General features: G+C 46.0%; 1 protein-coding gene across 4 annotated transcripts in view; it reads right to left on the bottom strand.

Moving 5' to 3' along the window:
* The window catches only part of PXDN (peroxidasin), a 99,042-nt gene extending 84,441 nt beyond the window's left edge, over nucleotides 1–14,601 (bottom strand). Inside the window, exon 1 of one of the 4 annotated variants that reach the window (XR_013226497.1) lies at nucleotides 13,836–14,595. Coding sequence is in view for 2 of the 4 variants with exons in the window: in XM_077309873.1 (XP_077165988.1) it covers nucleotides 13,836–14,080 (245 nt within the window). In the remaining 2 variants the exon portion in view is untranslated. Of the gene's footprint in view, nucleotides 1–13,835 lie in introns of all 4 variants that reach the window. The other 3 variants (XR_013226498.1, XM_077309873.1, XM_077309887.1) reach the window with 3 other exon arrangements.
* Nucleotides 14,602–15,382: the final 781 nt, after the last annotated feature.

Genomic DNA, 15,382 nt, shown 5'->3' on the forward strand with positions numbered 1-15,382 from the left:
GAAAGATCCTAGGACATATCAAGAAGCAGACAGAAAACAGATCCGTTTGCCACAGAAAGGGTCAAATTATATGGCCAAGGACACAACCATTCTTCATGAGTTTTTTTCTCTCTAAACGTCCTGCTCAAAGTACTGCATGTCAGAGTTTCTCTGGACAATGCCATGCGGGCAGCATAGTAACAGCTGAAGCTATCACTACCGGGCGTGTTGTAGCTCCACCCATTGACAGTTGTGCAATTAGATCACATTATATGAATAAAACACCACCACAGCAGCCTGTCCACTTTCATTACCTAAAGCTGCCTTAATAGCTGGTCCCACAGCATACAAATGCTGAAACTGTTATAGGTAATCCAGATGGGACATTCCCAGCTTTTCCCAGTTTACAAACAAACATTTCCTTTGCTGGCCTCTCCATGACCGAAATGGCGGCAACACGGCTTCGGGGAAAATCCCCGATTATGCCCGACGTTGCCACCATCTGAGGCCTGGCCCGATCCAGGCCGTCAGAAGACCCATGTTAAAGAAATGCAGATTCTTCCACGGCCCTGGGAGCGCCGTGGGCGCAGGGACAGCGGAGTTGAGCCAGCCCTGTGCGAAATCTTCCCCCGACCTATAGAGTCCCTGCAGGGATGCCTCTCGCTCCTGCCAGCTCCGCAGCTCTACGGAGCTAACAGGGGCATCCCCCCACCCCCACCATGGTGGAAGAGAGCATGCCGCTCTCCCACCATCATGCAGCGGGGGACATGCCCCCAACCCCCCCACTGCCACTGTGGAGCACTCCTGGCACTTCCAGGCCCGCATTGTGTGCACAGGGCCATTGCACCAGCGAAGCTCTGCCCCCAAGTATAATTGGGGGACAGCGGGGCTTTTTGCCTCGGCGCAACAGAATGGCAGTAGGCCAGCATAGCTGCCGCCATGCATAATGAGTACATGAGAACAGCAAATGAAGCAACTGTAAGCTGGGAATGAACACATGTTGACAAAACATTTTGTCGGGGAGTTTTCCCAGGACAGAGGCTTTTTCTGGCTGATCCAGAGCGCTGACAGGGGGGCATTTCTGGACCTCACCCCAGATGGCACACAGAAGCTGCATCAGGAGGTGCCTCACCTCCCCCCCCCCCCCAGTCCTCCAAGTTGAAAGAGGCCAGGACACCATGGAAACTTACTGGCAGAAGGGAAGCTCCTCTTCCACCCAGCAAACTTCAGACACTGGCAGGAAGTTGGAGGCAGAGAGTGGACCCCTTATTATGTTTTCCTGGCGGAGGCCCATGACTTACTCATAAATAAACATTCTCAGGGTAGAGGCTTTTCCTGGCTGTCCACGTGCAATTTGACCTGACTGGCAGAGTGCAATTTGAACTGATTGGCTCTCATTGGTCGAGTGCTCTCTCCCTATTTGTGGCATACTCCAAGGGAGGACCAATCAGGTAGGGAGTGAGTTGGCTGCATGCAACTTTAACTTTATAATGTCTAGTGATGGTGATGATTTGATTAAGCAGTCCTAAAGCACAGTCGTCTCATTGGTAGCAAACATAAGAAGCCTGATGAATCATAAGTCCCACATCCTGCTTCCAACACTGGTGAGACAGACACTTCCATGAAGCCATGATAAAAATCCCCCTAAATAGCCTAACAGGGAGCTACCCTTCAAGTATGACAAAAAACACAGAGAAAGGGAACAATCCTCTATGACGTCTTCTGACCTCCTTAAACGCAACTAGTCTGGTATCCATCAAGCAGCAATGAATGTAGGGAGTTCCCTATACATACAAAGTAATGGGTTACCAAGTTCCAAAACTGTACTGTACTGTAGCGATCCCCAACCTGTGGGTCGCAGACCACATGTGGTCCTTCGACTAATTGGAGGTGGGCCCCGAAGGACACCTTCTCCCCCCCCCCCGGCCCTTTACTTCATCCCCCCCCAGCCCTTTACAACACACTTCATTGTTGTGGCGTGTCTGTATCTTATTTTGAAGGGATGTTTAAACATTACCATAGCAATCAGAGAGCGCTAGGGCAGTGGTTGAGAGTAGAGGAGTAAACTCCCCCCCCACCCACCGGGCCTCAGTAAAAGGCGTTAAGTGGTCCCCGGTGATAAAAAGGTTGGGGACCACTGCTGTACTGGGTTACCAAGTTCCAAAACTGTGTGAAATTTCTACCCAGTATCTTGAGAAAATTCATGCTGCTACATACATCTATCTCCTTCCAATCAACCTTATCCCCCTCGACAATAAAACATCACATATTTGAGAATTACTACATAGCGAAGGTAAGGATTTCAAGTTTTGCATTTTCTATTTCTACATTTTTAAAAAGAAAATTACCAAACTTGTACTGAATATTCCAAACAAAATATCATCATAAATTCATAAAAGCATTATGGTCGCAATCCTTTAATTCCATTCCCTTTCCCCAGAATGTTGAGGATGGAGTTTTTTCCCCTCTTTGTTACTGCTGTTCATAAAACAACTTTTCACTGAAGGCCCCAAGACTCCTTTTGTGGACAGTCACAGCCAGTTCAAATCCCCAGAATGCATTTATGATGTCTGGTGCTTTGGCCCCAATGAACATCACAGTGGAGAACGGAAAGGAACAGCTAGTTCCTGCGTAGGAGTGGGGGTTTTTTGGGGAAATATCTTGAACAACAATCACAGGTCAATTTCCTTTTGTCTGAAAACATGTCCTGATCTCAAATTAAAACAGCCCCCTTAGTGGTAGAAGCATATTCTGCTAATATTCTCCACTAAAGTAAAAAAACTAAAGAGTTTTAAAATTAAAAAAACATACAATTTACCCAATCACAGAATCTTTTCCGTGTTACAAAAAGAAGAACTGATTTTTGTACACACTTTTTACTACCCAACAGAGTTTCAAAGAGGCTTACAATCACCTATCCTTCCTCTTCCTACAACAGCTACCCTGTGAGATAGGTGGAACTGAGAGAGTTCCAAGAGAACTGTGACATTGCCAAGGTCACCCAGCTGACTACATGTGGAGGCGTGGGAAATCAAGCACGATTTTCCAGATTAGAGGCTGCCACTCTTAATCACTACACCAAGAAACAACTTCGGTGGCGTAGTCCCTTATACCCCTGAAACAATATCCTATACTCTGTACCTTTTTCTGCCACTGGTATGATCTGGGCACCTTTAAATGCTATTCAGTCTCTTTCTCTGTTTTGGCAAGCATCCACATTTCAAACTGAATGGTCAATTTTAAAATTAAGGTGCCTGCCTTAGATGCTCCTCTAAATCTGACTTTTTTCTTTAAATTTCAACCCACGGATAAGTCACATTACATAATGCAATAATAGGACAGGGTTGTATTTTGGTTTTTGTTATTGCTGTTTTTTAACCGGGCCCTATCCATATAATAATAATAATAATTAAAAAAAAAGATTATATTCATGATTTCTAGGACTCTTCTTCAGGAATAAGAAACATGAATTTTAACAACAGCGAAAAGATGAAATCTTTGTTTAAGTGAACAATTCCATATGTGTATACTGTTCTTATAGATATTATCCCCACCCCCAATTCATCTACAATGTTTAGCCCTAGAAAAGGGCCAGATGGAAAAGTTGACTGCTGCAAATTCCACAGCTGTGTCTGTCATTTCCAGGACTGCTTAGTTAGGCTCATAAATGTTTGTTAACAGGCTATTAAATCCATGGGGCTTGAGTGCATTCCTCTTATTAACAATTGCAACTTGGATCATACCCAGTCTTCTGAATAAAGAAAAAACCCTGCAAACCCTACCTCATAAAATGCAAAGAGTAATCTTTTGCTACTCTCGTGCAACAAAACAGTTTTTGATAGAGCAGGATTTCACAGCTGTGTAACCTTGCGCAATCTTTTGTTATTGTTTGGATTTGGGGGGGGGGGGAGAAGTGACAGCTTCTAGATATGGAAGAAAGGAATGAAGACTTCAAGGACTTCTGGATCTCAGCCCAATGGGTGAAGTGCAGTAGCCGAAGACAAGCTGTGCAAGAGAGTCCAAGCCAGGGGAGAACAACTTGTATGTTTTTTAAAATTAATTTTCTTATGTGATGAATAGAATAAAAGTGATATCATGCAAGGAATGAGGCTTGCTGCTTGAACAACACAGATTACAGACAGAGTTGAGCCCTCACCACTCAAAGGGAGTCAAATCACACTTTAAAGGGATTAAAATGCTTCCTTCTGCTGAACAGATTTAAAATCCAGTATGCAAAGGAGGAAATGATTTTTTTATGGCTGTTCAAACACACAGATTTTTTTTCCATTCAAAAGCAACCAGGTTTTATATGTAAGCTCGTATTCTAGATTTGCCTCTATTTTATAAACCAACATGGTATAGTATGAGGAGATGGGATGGGGGAGTTTTTTGTAGATTGCTTTCAGTACATTGCTTTTCGTCCCTAATACTGGTTATATGTATTGGGTTTTATGTGGATTTTAATGTTCTTATTGTAAACCGCCACGAGCTGGCCAGGCTGGGAGTGGCGATCAACAAATACAGTTATTATAGATGAACTAGCAAAAAAGCAATCAGGAATGCAACAGTTCTGTCTACTGCAACTGTTTTACAGTAGAGAAACCCCTTTGGGCTTGGAGTGAAGGTAAAGGTAAAGGTATCCCCTGTGCAAGCACCAAGTCATGTCTGACCCTTGGGGTGACGCCCTCTAGCGTTTTCATGGCAGACTCAATACGGGGTGGTTTGCCAGTGCCTTCCCCAGTCATTACCGCTTACCCCCCAGCAAGCAAGCTGGGTACTCATTTTACCGACCTCGGAAGGATGGAAGGCTGAGTCAACCTTGAGCCGGCTGCTGGGATTGAACTCCCAACCTCATGGGCAGACAGCTCCAGACAGCATATCGCTGCCTTACCACTCTGCGCCACAAGAGGCTCATTGGAGTGAAGTATTATGCAAAATACAGTTGGGAAACATAACTGTATACACAACCAACCTGGGCTCCTCCCATTGCCACTAGGGTTGTGCGATTCGGCCGCCAAAGCGGCCGTTCCGTCCGGGCGCAGCCAGCGCTGCGCCGCGGGGGGGGGAAGGGCGGTGCCGGCAGCGGCGTGACAGCGGGCGCAACCACGCAGGCTCGGAGTTCCGCGCCTGCGTGGTTGCGCCCACTGTCACGCCACTGCCGGCACCGGCCTCCCCCCCCCGCGGCGCGGCGCTGGCTGCGCCCGGACGGAACGGCCGCTTCGGCGGCCGAATCGCACAACCCTAATTGCCACCTCCCAGGCCCATCATTGGCCATTGGGGGGGACTGACATGACCGCATATGGTCATATCACAATAAATGTTTAGCGAAGTTTAAAAATATACAAAATTAATTAACCTCCACCCATTCAGGAAACCCTTCCAGGGCACAATAAAATCAGAATCCAGTAGCACCTTTAAAACCAATAAAGATTAATTCAAGGTGTGAGCTTTCAAGCGCAAGCACTCTTCCTCAGACTAAGAACTCCCTACATCAGTTGTTCCCAACCTTTTTATCATCGGTGACCGGTCAACGCAAGACAGTTTTACTGAGGCCGGGGGGGGGGGTAGTCTTTTGCCGAGTCTTTTGCTCCACTTGCTTTTCCGCTGGCGCCCCTGACTTCCTGCTTCCCCCGGGGGGCTCTGCCAGCAGCAGCTGCGCAGTGCCACGCCGAGGGGGAGCCCCAGCCATGGTGGCTGCTGGAGAGCACCAAAGGTGAGCCGGTGGCAGAGTGGCAGGACAGCTCCCGAGGAAGCAGGCAAGAAGGAGGACAAGGAGGAGCCGCGGCCCAGTACTGACTGATCCACGGACCGGTACCAGTCCCCGGTTGGGGACCACTGCCCTACATTACTTCCAGGGCAGTCACGTAACTGCAGAGTTTCACAAAACCCTTTTTGTGAAAGCTTGATCTAACCTAACTCACAGGGTTGTTGTGAGGATAAAATGAAGGCATGAAGAATGGAATTAAAATGTGAAGGAAGAGTTAATTGAAATTCACTAAATAAATGTTGCATTATCTAATAAATAGAACTTATGTAGGAAATAATTAATTTCATGTTTTCTCCCCAAATTGTTTTCTTTTAAAACAGTGGTCCCCAACCTTTTTTAGGCTGGGGACCGGCAGGGTAACTGCCCCGCCCGCGCATGCGCGGCCGCACCCGCATCTTAGTGGATGTAGTGAACTGCTCCTCTCACATGATAGGGTTGGGCGCTTCGGTGTCAGAAGCGGCCTTTCACGCCCAAAGCAGCCAGCACCGCCGGTGTGTGTGTGTGTGTGTGTGTGTGTGTGTGTGTGTGTGAGAGAGAGAGAGAGAGAGGCACCAGTGCACCAGCGCCTCCCCGCCTGCAGAAAAAGAACCTTACAATGCAACAACATTATAATTCTCTCTTGTATAGTCCTCAGATTGTTATCTTTAAAACTGTGCTTAGTTGTGTTTCCATTTGCATTAGGTCTTGTTCAGTAGATCGAGAGACACCGGGCTCTGGATCCAAGCAGAATATACAGAACGTTAATACGACATGGTTAACTATACAAAGAAAAAAGTTTTTATATCACTTCTGAAAGCTACAGTCAGGAGTTAGGAAGCTACCAGCAGGAGTTTCACAACTGACACCCTGAAAACAGATCTATCCTGCATAGTTTAGTCATTTACATTTGTACATACTACTCTGATGTTTTGCTTGGAACCACCCTCTCCTTCTGTTTGCTCACATGTAGAAATAAGATACGCTGCTACTGTTCCCTTTTCATTTTCTTCTCTAAACCTATTTTAAATAAAGAGATTTGAACTTTTCCTTAATGTTTGTTAAAAGTCTCTGAGATCAAACACCAAAGTCGATTGCAATAATCTTGGGTTTCCCTTTACAACCAGACATAGTTTCAACACCACGTTCCTGTAATGGAACTGGATTTTCATCAACATTTATATATTTATTTCTAAAGGTTAGAAGAGTTAGAGGAACAGAGTACATGGTGGTAACAACAGAGTTCTTGCAGCTGTCAAGAAACGGTAACACGTTTCCAGTTTCCAAACCATTAGCTGCTGGGCCTTAAATGCTCATTTAATTTTCATTTCAAAGGAATCAGCTGGCTCTTAGCAACAGTAATAGCCTCACACGAACAAGAATCCAAACCTGGCAACAGTGGAGAATGAACAAATCCCCTCCCCCAACATTTGAGACATTCCATTTTAGCTGAGCCAGCATTGCTCTGTACTGCACTGAAATTTAGGCCCACAGTTAATGCAAGTGAAGACAAAGAAAAGTTGGTTTTTATATTCCTCCACTTCTCTTTACCCTAAGAAGTCCCATAGGTTCTTACCTATGGAGTCTCCTTCCCTCCCTCTCCCCACCACAGGCAATGTTTTTTTTTTGGGGGGGGGGCTGAGAGAAATGTGACAAGCCCAAGGTCAGCAAAGCAAGCTTTACGGGAAGGAATGGGAAACCTGGTTCTCCAGATCATTGTTCTCTGGCTCTTGACCACTTCAACACCCATAATCCTCTTTGGTACATAAGAGTTCAACAGCTGAAGGTCTGTGGCATCTCTCTAGTTTATTCTAAAAGATGCCTCAGGTGTTCTAGAAATGCTGACATACTTTTCACTTTACCTCTGATATGGAACTGACTGAGATTGGAACCACGGCTGCCAAAAATTTTTTTGTGAGGTGGAAATCAAGGACGAGGTGATGCCAGTTTTAAAACGACTACAGTTCAGCTATGTGTAAGTAATGAAATAGGCTGTGCATGCCAAAACAAGAACAAAAACCACAGTTTCACCCAACATGCTATGTTCAGAGTTTTACTGATCCTCTCACTAGGAGTAAACGTTGACTAATGCATCTGATCAGCTTTCTGCAGATGAGATACAAGGATAGATTGTAGAGGTGGTTCACGGCAGGAATGTGAAGAAAATAACTTCATCCTTGTGCATCCTAGAAGCATTTCACCGGGCATCATCCATCCATCCATCCATCCATCCATCCATCCATCCATCCATCCATCCATCCATCTACCTACCTAGTAAATTTTCTATTGTGTTCATAAATGACAAGCAACAAGAAAGAACAGCTTTAGACCTCATCACACATTTAACAAGGATTTTTATCACTCCCCCCCCCAAAAAAAAGGCAATCCAGGCAGCTAACAAAGTCTGCAAGATATAAAAATGCAATAAAAATACATAAAACAACCAGATTAAAACCAATGCTTCCAAAATATCAGCATCATAAACCTATCATAAAACCAGCCAACATAATATGTAAAGACCATCTTAAAGCGCACACAAATGTTTTTACTTCCCATGTAAAATTTTATAGAGTCAAGCTTGGATGGATCTTCTTGAAAAGAGAATTCCATAAGAACACTGTGCTGTACACCAGACTTGTATTTCCAATGCAAGTGGCCATGTGCACTGTAGCAATGAACTACAATTCGAAAGGTGGGTATGCAATATAAGGAAGAAAGATGCTTGTTGTATTGGTGAGAACCAAAAAGGTTGAGGGAGACAAAAGTATAAAAATAAATAATTTAATAAACCTCTGGCTTGCCATGCCATGGGGAAGCACCCGCGGCAGCGGCAGGGGTGGCAGAGCCCATGAGTCTTATGAACGGGCTTTGCAGCTAGTATAATAATAATAATAATAATAATAATAATAATAATAATAATAATAATAATAATAATAATAATAATAAAAGCTTTTTAAAACCGCATCATTTACATGCTTATATTTTGAACTATTTCAAGAGCATTGCTGGAAAGCAGAATAACCTTTAAGTAAACAGGCACCCGTTCACTAGAATGAGGAAAATGATCTTCCTTTAAGTATGGAAGAAGAGTTGGCTATTATACCCTGCTTTTCACCACCCGAATGAGTCTCAAAGCAGCTTACAATCGCTTTCCCATCTTCCCCCCAGTCCCCACAACAGACACCCAATGAGGTAGATGAGGCTGAGACAGGTCTAACAGAACTGCTCTGAGAACAGTTCTAACAGGACTGTGACTAGCCCAAGGTCACCCAGCTGACTGCATGTGGAGGAATGGGACATCATACCCAGTTCTCTAGAGGCCACCGCTTTTAACCACTATACCAAGCTGGCTCTCTTGATATCATGTTACAGAGACAGATTATGGACAAACTCTGCATCAAACATAATGTTAACACCAAGAAATAGAACGGGGAGAAGGGTCAAATAGCATGCAAATTATGGGCCAGCCCTATTAGATCACAGGTGTATTCACATTTTGCATTGCTATGGGTTCTCTGTCTCATGCCCAATATTATGCATACTTGCCCTGCCCTCTACAAACACACATGCAAGCTAATATCAGCAAAAAACCTACACGCATACAAAGAGCTCTGTTCACTTAAACATGAATTGCGGCAACCCAATCACATGGACAGAGCCTACTGTATGCCCTTCGTAGGTGCACAGGCTCACTGTTGATGTCTGAGCAATCATGCAGAGGTTGAAGGTGGATATAGCAACACAATTATCCCCCCTTGTGTGTTGCATGGGCCCACAGGTCCTCTATATGGTGAACATAAAGCAAGTTCAGATACCAGGGGTATCTGCAAGTGAAGCAGAAAGAAGGGCTCATTCATCCCATGTTATTATTCGCTCTCTCTGCTGGCCTCTTTTCCAGTTCCAAAATTTAGACTTTAACCACCCTTCCTACTTAGGAATAATATCAAGACACATTTCTTCAGTTATGTGCATCGCTCCTCACTTGGCTTCTGAAAAAAAGCATGAAGTGATTTGCATATAGTTTGGGGGATTTTTAATTAAATTAGGTCTCTGTCATTTAGCAACCTTTGGAGATTTTCTATGATTATAAAATATCTTTGTGCTAATATATTCCATTTATTATATATAATAATAATAATATAGAAGATATAGTCATCCTTTTTCCTCGGCAGATAAAGCGTGAAGACATTATTTATTTTTGCTGGAATTTTCCTAAAGAGCTTGATGGATGGAAGGATTTCCATCTTTGGAGACCAGCTTCTCCACCTCTTCATCACCACGGGAACCCAAAATGCCCCCTGAAATGCTTCTCCTAGACCAGGGGTAGTCAAACTGTGGCCCTCCAGATGTCCATGGACTACAATTCCCAGAAGCCCCTGCCAGCATTCGCTGGCAGGGGCTCCTGGGAATTGTAGTCCATGGACATCTGGAGGGCCGCAGTTTGACTACCCCTGTCCTAGACCATTTACACACTAGGAACTTGATTGCCCGAGCTCCCATGAAAGGGCATACCTCATTGGGGCGGATGAGGTGCACCAGGCCAAATGCACCAGGCCAAATGCTCACCCATGTGGGTGCAGGAAGAGGTGGGGCATCCTGCCACGACTAAAACTCCAGCCTGTAGCCCGGCATGAAACCTCCAGTGCGTAAACGGTCCTAGGGAGGCTCCTAGAAACAGCGGGGGGGGGGGGGGGAGATCCACTGCAGAATGGGCTTACAAGTCACCTTCTCCATGCAGGTGCTGAAGTGACTGGTGGGATCCAACTATCTGTAGACCTATGATAACAATTTGTGTGACAAACCCATACCTAAAGGATATTTATAGATAATCAAATCAAGAAGATATATCATTTAACATTTCTGAATGTGTCTATAGTGAACTGTGTAGAATGAAACAGAAGAAATCCAGGCAAGAAGGACCCCTTTGGGTGGGATCTCTGAAAATCATTGCTTTAAGCAAAGTTCATAAGGTAATATGAACCAGATATTCTCTTCTGCTCTAAACTACAGTTAACTAAAGTGTGGGGATACCATGGGATTTTGTATGTTAGGAAAGTTAATAAACTTTTATTAAGACATAAAGTGCAGCTCCTTTCTCTAAGGCAACTATCTCTGTACTTAAATATTTTTAAGATTAGTAAGACACATAACTCAGAACACACAAGATACATCATGATGGTTCCTGAGGGCTGAAAATCCATTAGTCAAACAACAGTAATTCCCCTCCCCCTCCCCCTGGGGTCCCAAGCCCCTGGGGTCCACGATTCATTGGAATCGTGAGGATGAAACTCACCCCAACTCCAACTATAGCACCCTTCTTCAGGATTTATGTTTTACTCTTAAAATTCACAATACTTCTCACATCTATTTATGTCCTGAGAAATATATATTCCTGAAAATCTGAACATGAATCCACATTCAGGACTCTTCCAAGGACAGGATAGGATATGGTGTTATGAACATTTATCAATAGGAATGTACTCTGTAAATGTAAAGGTAAAAAGGTAAAGGTATCCCCTGTGCAAGCACTGGGTCATGTCCGACCCTTGGGGTGACACCCTCTAGTGTTTTCATGGCAGACTGAATACGGAGTGGTTTTCCTTCTTACAAATGCAATGAACAGTAACCACCCTCTTCCTGTGTCAGCCAATGAATTTTTTAAAAGTTCTGCAGGATTAATCAATCAGATCCTGCCAAAGAGTGAACTTCAAGTCAAAGACAAAGTTTACAGTAAAATAACTGTACCTCCTTTCTTTTTGTAGTACGTGGCATCTGAAACAAAGCATGACTTGAAAAGTTTCTTATGAGTTTTTATACCTGCTTATGCCCCCCACAGAACACTTCGCTTTGTGGGCATGAATCTCTTGGAGGCCCCTGGCCCTAACGAAGCGCACCTGGTCTCGACCAAGGCCAGGGCCTTTTTGGTCCTGGCCCCAACCTGGTAGAATGAGCTCCCAGGATAGTGAGGGCACTGATGGGGCTGTCACAAGTTCCACGTGGCCTGCAAAATGGAACTCTTCCACGAGGTCTTTGGTTGAGGCCAGTGCTGTTGCTAGGAATATCATGGCCCCTCCTCACCCCGTTGATTGCACCTACGCCCCCTACCCTCTAGGGAGGCCTGCTCAAGGGAGGGATTTTTAAGCAGCCATTCTTTCGTGGCTGTAGGGGGCTGAGAGCCCTGGTTCTAATGGGATTTTATAATTTTTTTTATGTGTAAGCCACTGCAAGTCTTTGGAAAACAGCAGTATAGAAATCTAAATAATAATTTTAATTTATAATAATAATACTCCAAGCCACTCAGAATTCTAAAATGATCTCTTTTGGTCCCAATCACATGTACATGGAAGTAAGTCCCATTAACATCCAGTGGGTTTACTTCTCAGTGAATGTGGTTAGGCCCACCTCCAGAATACTTCGGAAACTCACCGAAATGTCTGATGATATACTTTCATACAAGAACACAAATACATGCCACAAATATATCAGTTATGAATTTGCACAATTTTTCTTACTCTAAGTAAGGGACTGAAAAGTGTGTTTTTTAAAATATAAAAATCATTGCAAAAAGACAGACCCTGGAAAATCCAAGCCACTTGTTGGCTGCATGGAAATTTAAATGTTTATTCAGCCCTGGGCTGGGCTGGTTCCTACAGGTTTGATGCAAGCTTCTAAGAATCTGAACTTATTTTCCAGACATTTTAAAATATCCTTTGGGACCTCTTTCTGTGATAATGTAAGACCAGAATGTCTCAAGCCCATGCAATATTAGAATTGTGTGAAAGTAGCTCCAAGTGTAAAATCCCAGCATGTACTTATGTAAGGCTTACCTAAGATTAAACATCAGTTCTATTCACATCTACAGGAGTAAAGACAGATAGGTGATATATCCTTTGGCACCTAAGCGAATCACACCTAACTTTACTTCATTTACTTTTACATACTAGGTAAACAGAAGCTAAAGGAATATGCAATTTCAGCTCCCAAATCAACTGGGTTGCTCCCCATTAAAAGGCTTGAGCCTTACAGCTGCTTAAGTTTGAGTACTTCAGAACTTCTATTCAGGGTGGATCCTCTCAGCGGTGTCACTGTGGAGCATAGCCTATGAGGTTAAGCATGTACATAAACTTTTACAAGATCAGGGGCTTATATACTGCTAAGTGTAATTCAACACAGGCTTCCTATTGTATATTTTATGGCTACACGAGTTCAACAAAGAGAAAAGTATCCCCAAATGACTCTTTCTTATGAAGTATGCCACACCTAAAGTGGTTAATCAGAGTCATATTTAGAAGCTTCTCAGAACTGGTTGCAGTTAACCAAGGGGGGGGGGGGGAGATTCAGACTCATACACAAACATATAGGGCTTTCTTTAAGAAAACAAGCAAACCCGGACCGCCCTATGTGACATACAGCCTGATTGCCAAGAACCCAGCAAGAAAAGAACCCAAAATAGGTACCCTGGTCCTCAACCAGTGCATAGTAAACATATTCTCTTAACACCTTTAAACAGACACCCTGGAAACTGAAGAGAAGACCGGAATGAATGGAAAGCTGTTATAACAAAGAGGCCTCGGTAGACCAGCCAGTCGGAAAAACCACACCGCTCATGCTAGCGCTGACATTCCTAAAGACGACTAAGCCACACAAAAGGTCCTGAAGGTGGGAGCACTCAGAAGAAAAGGAGGAAATCTCGCTGGAAGGCTGCAGCCGGAGCCATAAATGAAAGCAAGCTGCAATGACTTGATACTGAACGAGGAAGAATAAACCCCAAACAGGATTAATTTAGAAACCCAAAACAAAGAATCCGAGTCGGTTTTTCCCCCATCTCGTCTGAGTTCCCCGGGTTTAAAACCTACTTAAACCCTACTTCTTAATTGGGGTGTGGGTCCATCCAGTTTAATAAGTTGGTGGACCGCAGCCAACTGCCTGCAGACAGAAACGCACAGGCAAACCGTAGCGGCGGCGCTAACAAAAGAAACTTTAGGAGGGGGACCCACCCGACTGCCCACCGGCTGCAGACAAAGGAGTGCGCTGGCAGGTCCCGCGCCCCGTCGCCATTGCCAGGTATGCCCCCCCCGCCCGCCGCGGCTCCCTGTCCCCGCCGCCCACTTACAGGATGGTGGTCTGGGGCGCCACGGCGGGCACGCTCTCCAGCATGAGGTGCATGCAGCGCACCGTGGTGCGGAAACAGAGGCAGCGGCTGGGGCACCACACGCTCCCCCGCTGAGGCGGCGACGGGGGGGGCAGCGCCTGCTGCTGCTGCTGCTGCGGGGCGGCGAAGGGCAAGAAGCTCCCGCTCCACAGCAGCACCGCGAAGCAGAGCCCGGGGAAAGCAGAGCCCGCGCTGCGCCGGGCCATGCCGCCGAGAGCCCGGAGAGTGGGGGGACCCCCGAAGCAGGGAGACCGAGTGGCGGCGGCAGCAGCAACTTTCGCCTCCTTGACGCAAGCTCTCGCTCCGGTGGTCGAGCCGGCCAGCGGGGGCTGCGCAAGCGAGCCCGTCCCCGGCGCAGCCTCGGAGGGGGTGGAGAAAGCGGGGGGCGGAGGACCGCCCAGCCAGCAGCAATGGCCCTCGCGCCGCCGCCGCCGCCGGGCTCCTCGCTCCGAATCGGGCAGCCGGCCCGCCCGCTGGGCGCCGACTTCGCTTCGCCTCCGGGCGCGGGAGGAGACCCAGCTGTGGGAATTGCGGCTAATTTTCCCGCCAGCTGGGGAGGGGGAGAGGCGCGACCTGCACGGGAAAATCCCTTTTGTTTCCCTGCCCTCGCTGACCCGCCCCGGGCTGAGGCACACGGGCTGCGCCGGGTCTCTCTCGATAGACCTCCGAGGCTTTTGGACCTTCCTCCCCCAGGAGAGGGATGCCGCCGGCGCTATTTTCACGCCCGGAGCGCTGCATTTCTGAGGGGGAAGCGGTAGGCCTGGAAACAAAGCCTCCGAGGTGGAAACTCTCCCCTCTCTTGGACTCGCTCGTCCTCTTGGAGGCTAAAGGAAAAACAGGGATACTTTTGTAGCGACCCCGAAACCCGCGTTCAAGCACTCAAAACACGTGCTGAAGGTGGCCAAAGGATTTCTGCACTCCGAGCAAGGTGTGGCACGCACGCACACGCGCCCGTTCCCGCCAGAAGAGTGTAATTGGGGTTCATAGAAAACAACCTACAGATTCCTGGAGCATAATACTTGTAATTTGCTTTTTAAATTATATAAAGAATAAAGCTTGCTTGTTTACTCATTCATTCATTCATTCATTCATTCTTTGGCATTCTCCCCAGTGATAACCCAAAGAGGCTTATGTCATTTTCCTCTTCCTTTCACAACAACCTTGTGAGGTAGGCTGGGCTGACACTGATTGGCTGACACTGGTTGCCAGCTCCAGGTTTGGAAGTACTTGGGGCCATTCCGCACTCGTTCAAAATTGCACAATGGTTGCAAATTGAAATCGCTACTGATTTGCTGTTATGTACAACGTCGTTGACAATCTGCAACACTCCTGAAACCGATTCGCAAAAAGTGCTTCATTGTAGCACTTTCAGGGAAATCCCAAAAAGTGGATTCACCCTCCGGAAAGCGCTACACTCTTGCAACCAATCTGCAACACTAGCAGGAAAGTTCTGTGCGTTACCATTGTTGCGGTTTCTGCAAAGTCCCTCCCCCTGGCTCTCTCCTCTG

Source organism: Paroedura picta, chromosome 1 (genome assembly GCF_049243985.1).
Source record: "Paroedura picta isolate Pp20150507F chromosome 1, Ppicta_v3.0, whole genome shotgun sequence".
Classification (NCBI taxonomy): domain Eukaryota; kingdom Metazoa; phylum Chordata; class Lepidosauria; order Squamata; family Gekkonidae; genus Paroedura; species Paroedura picta.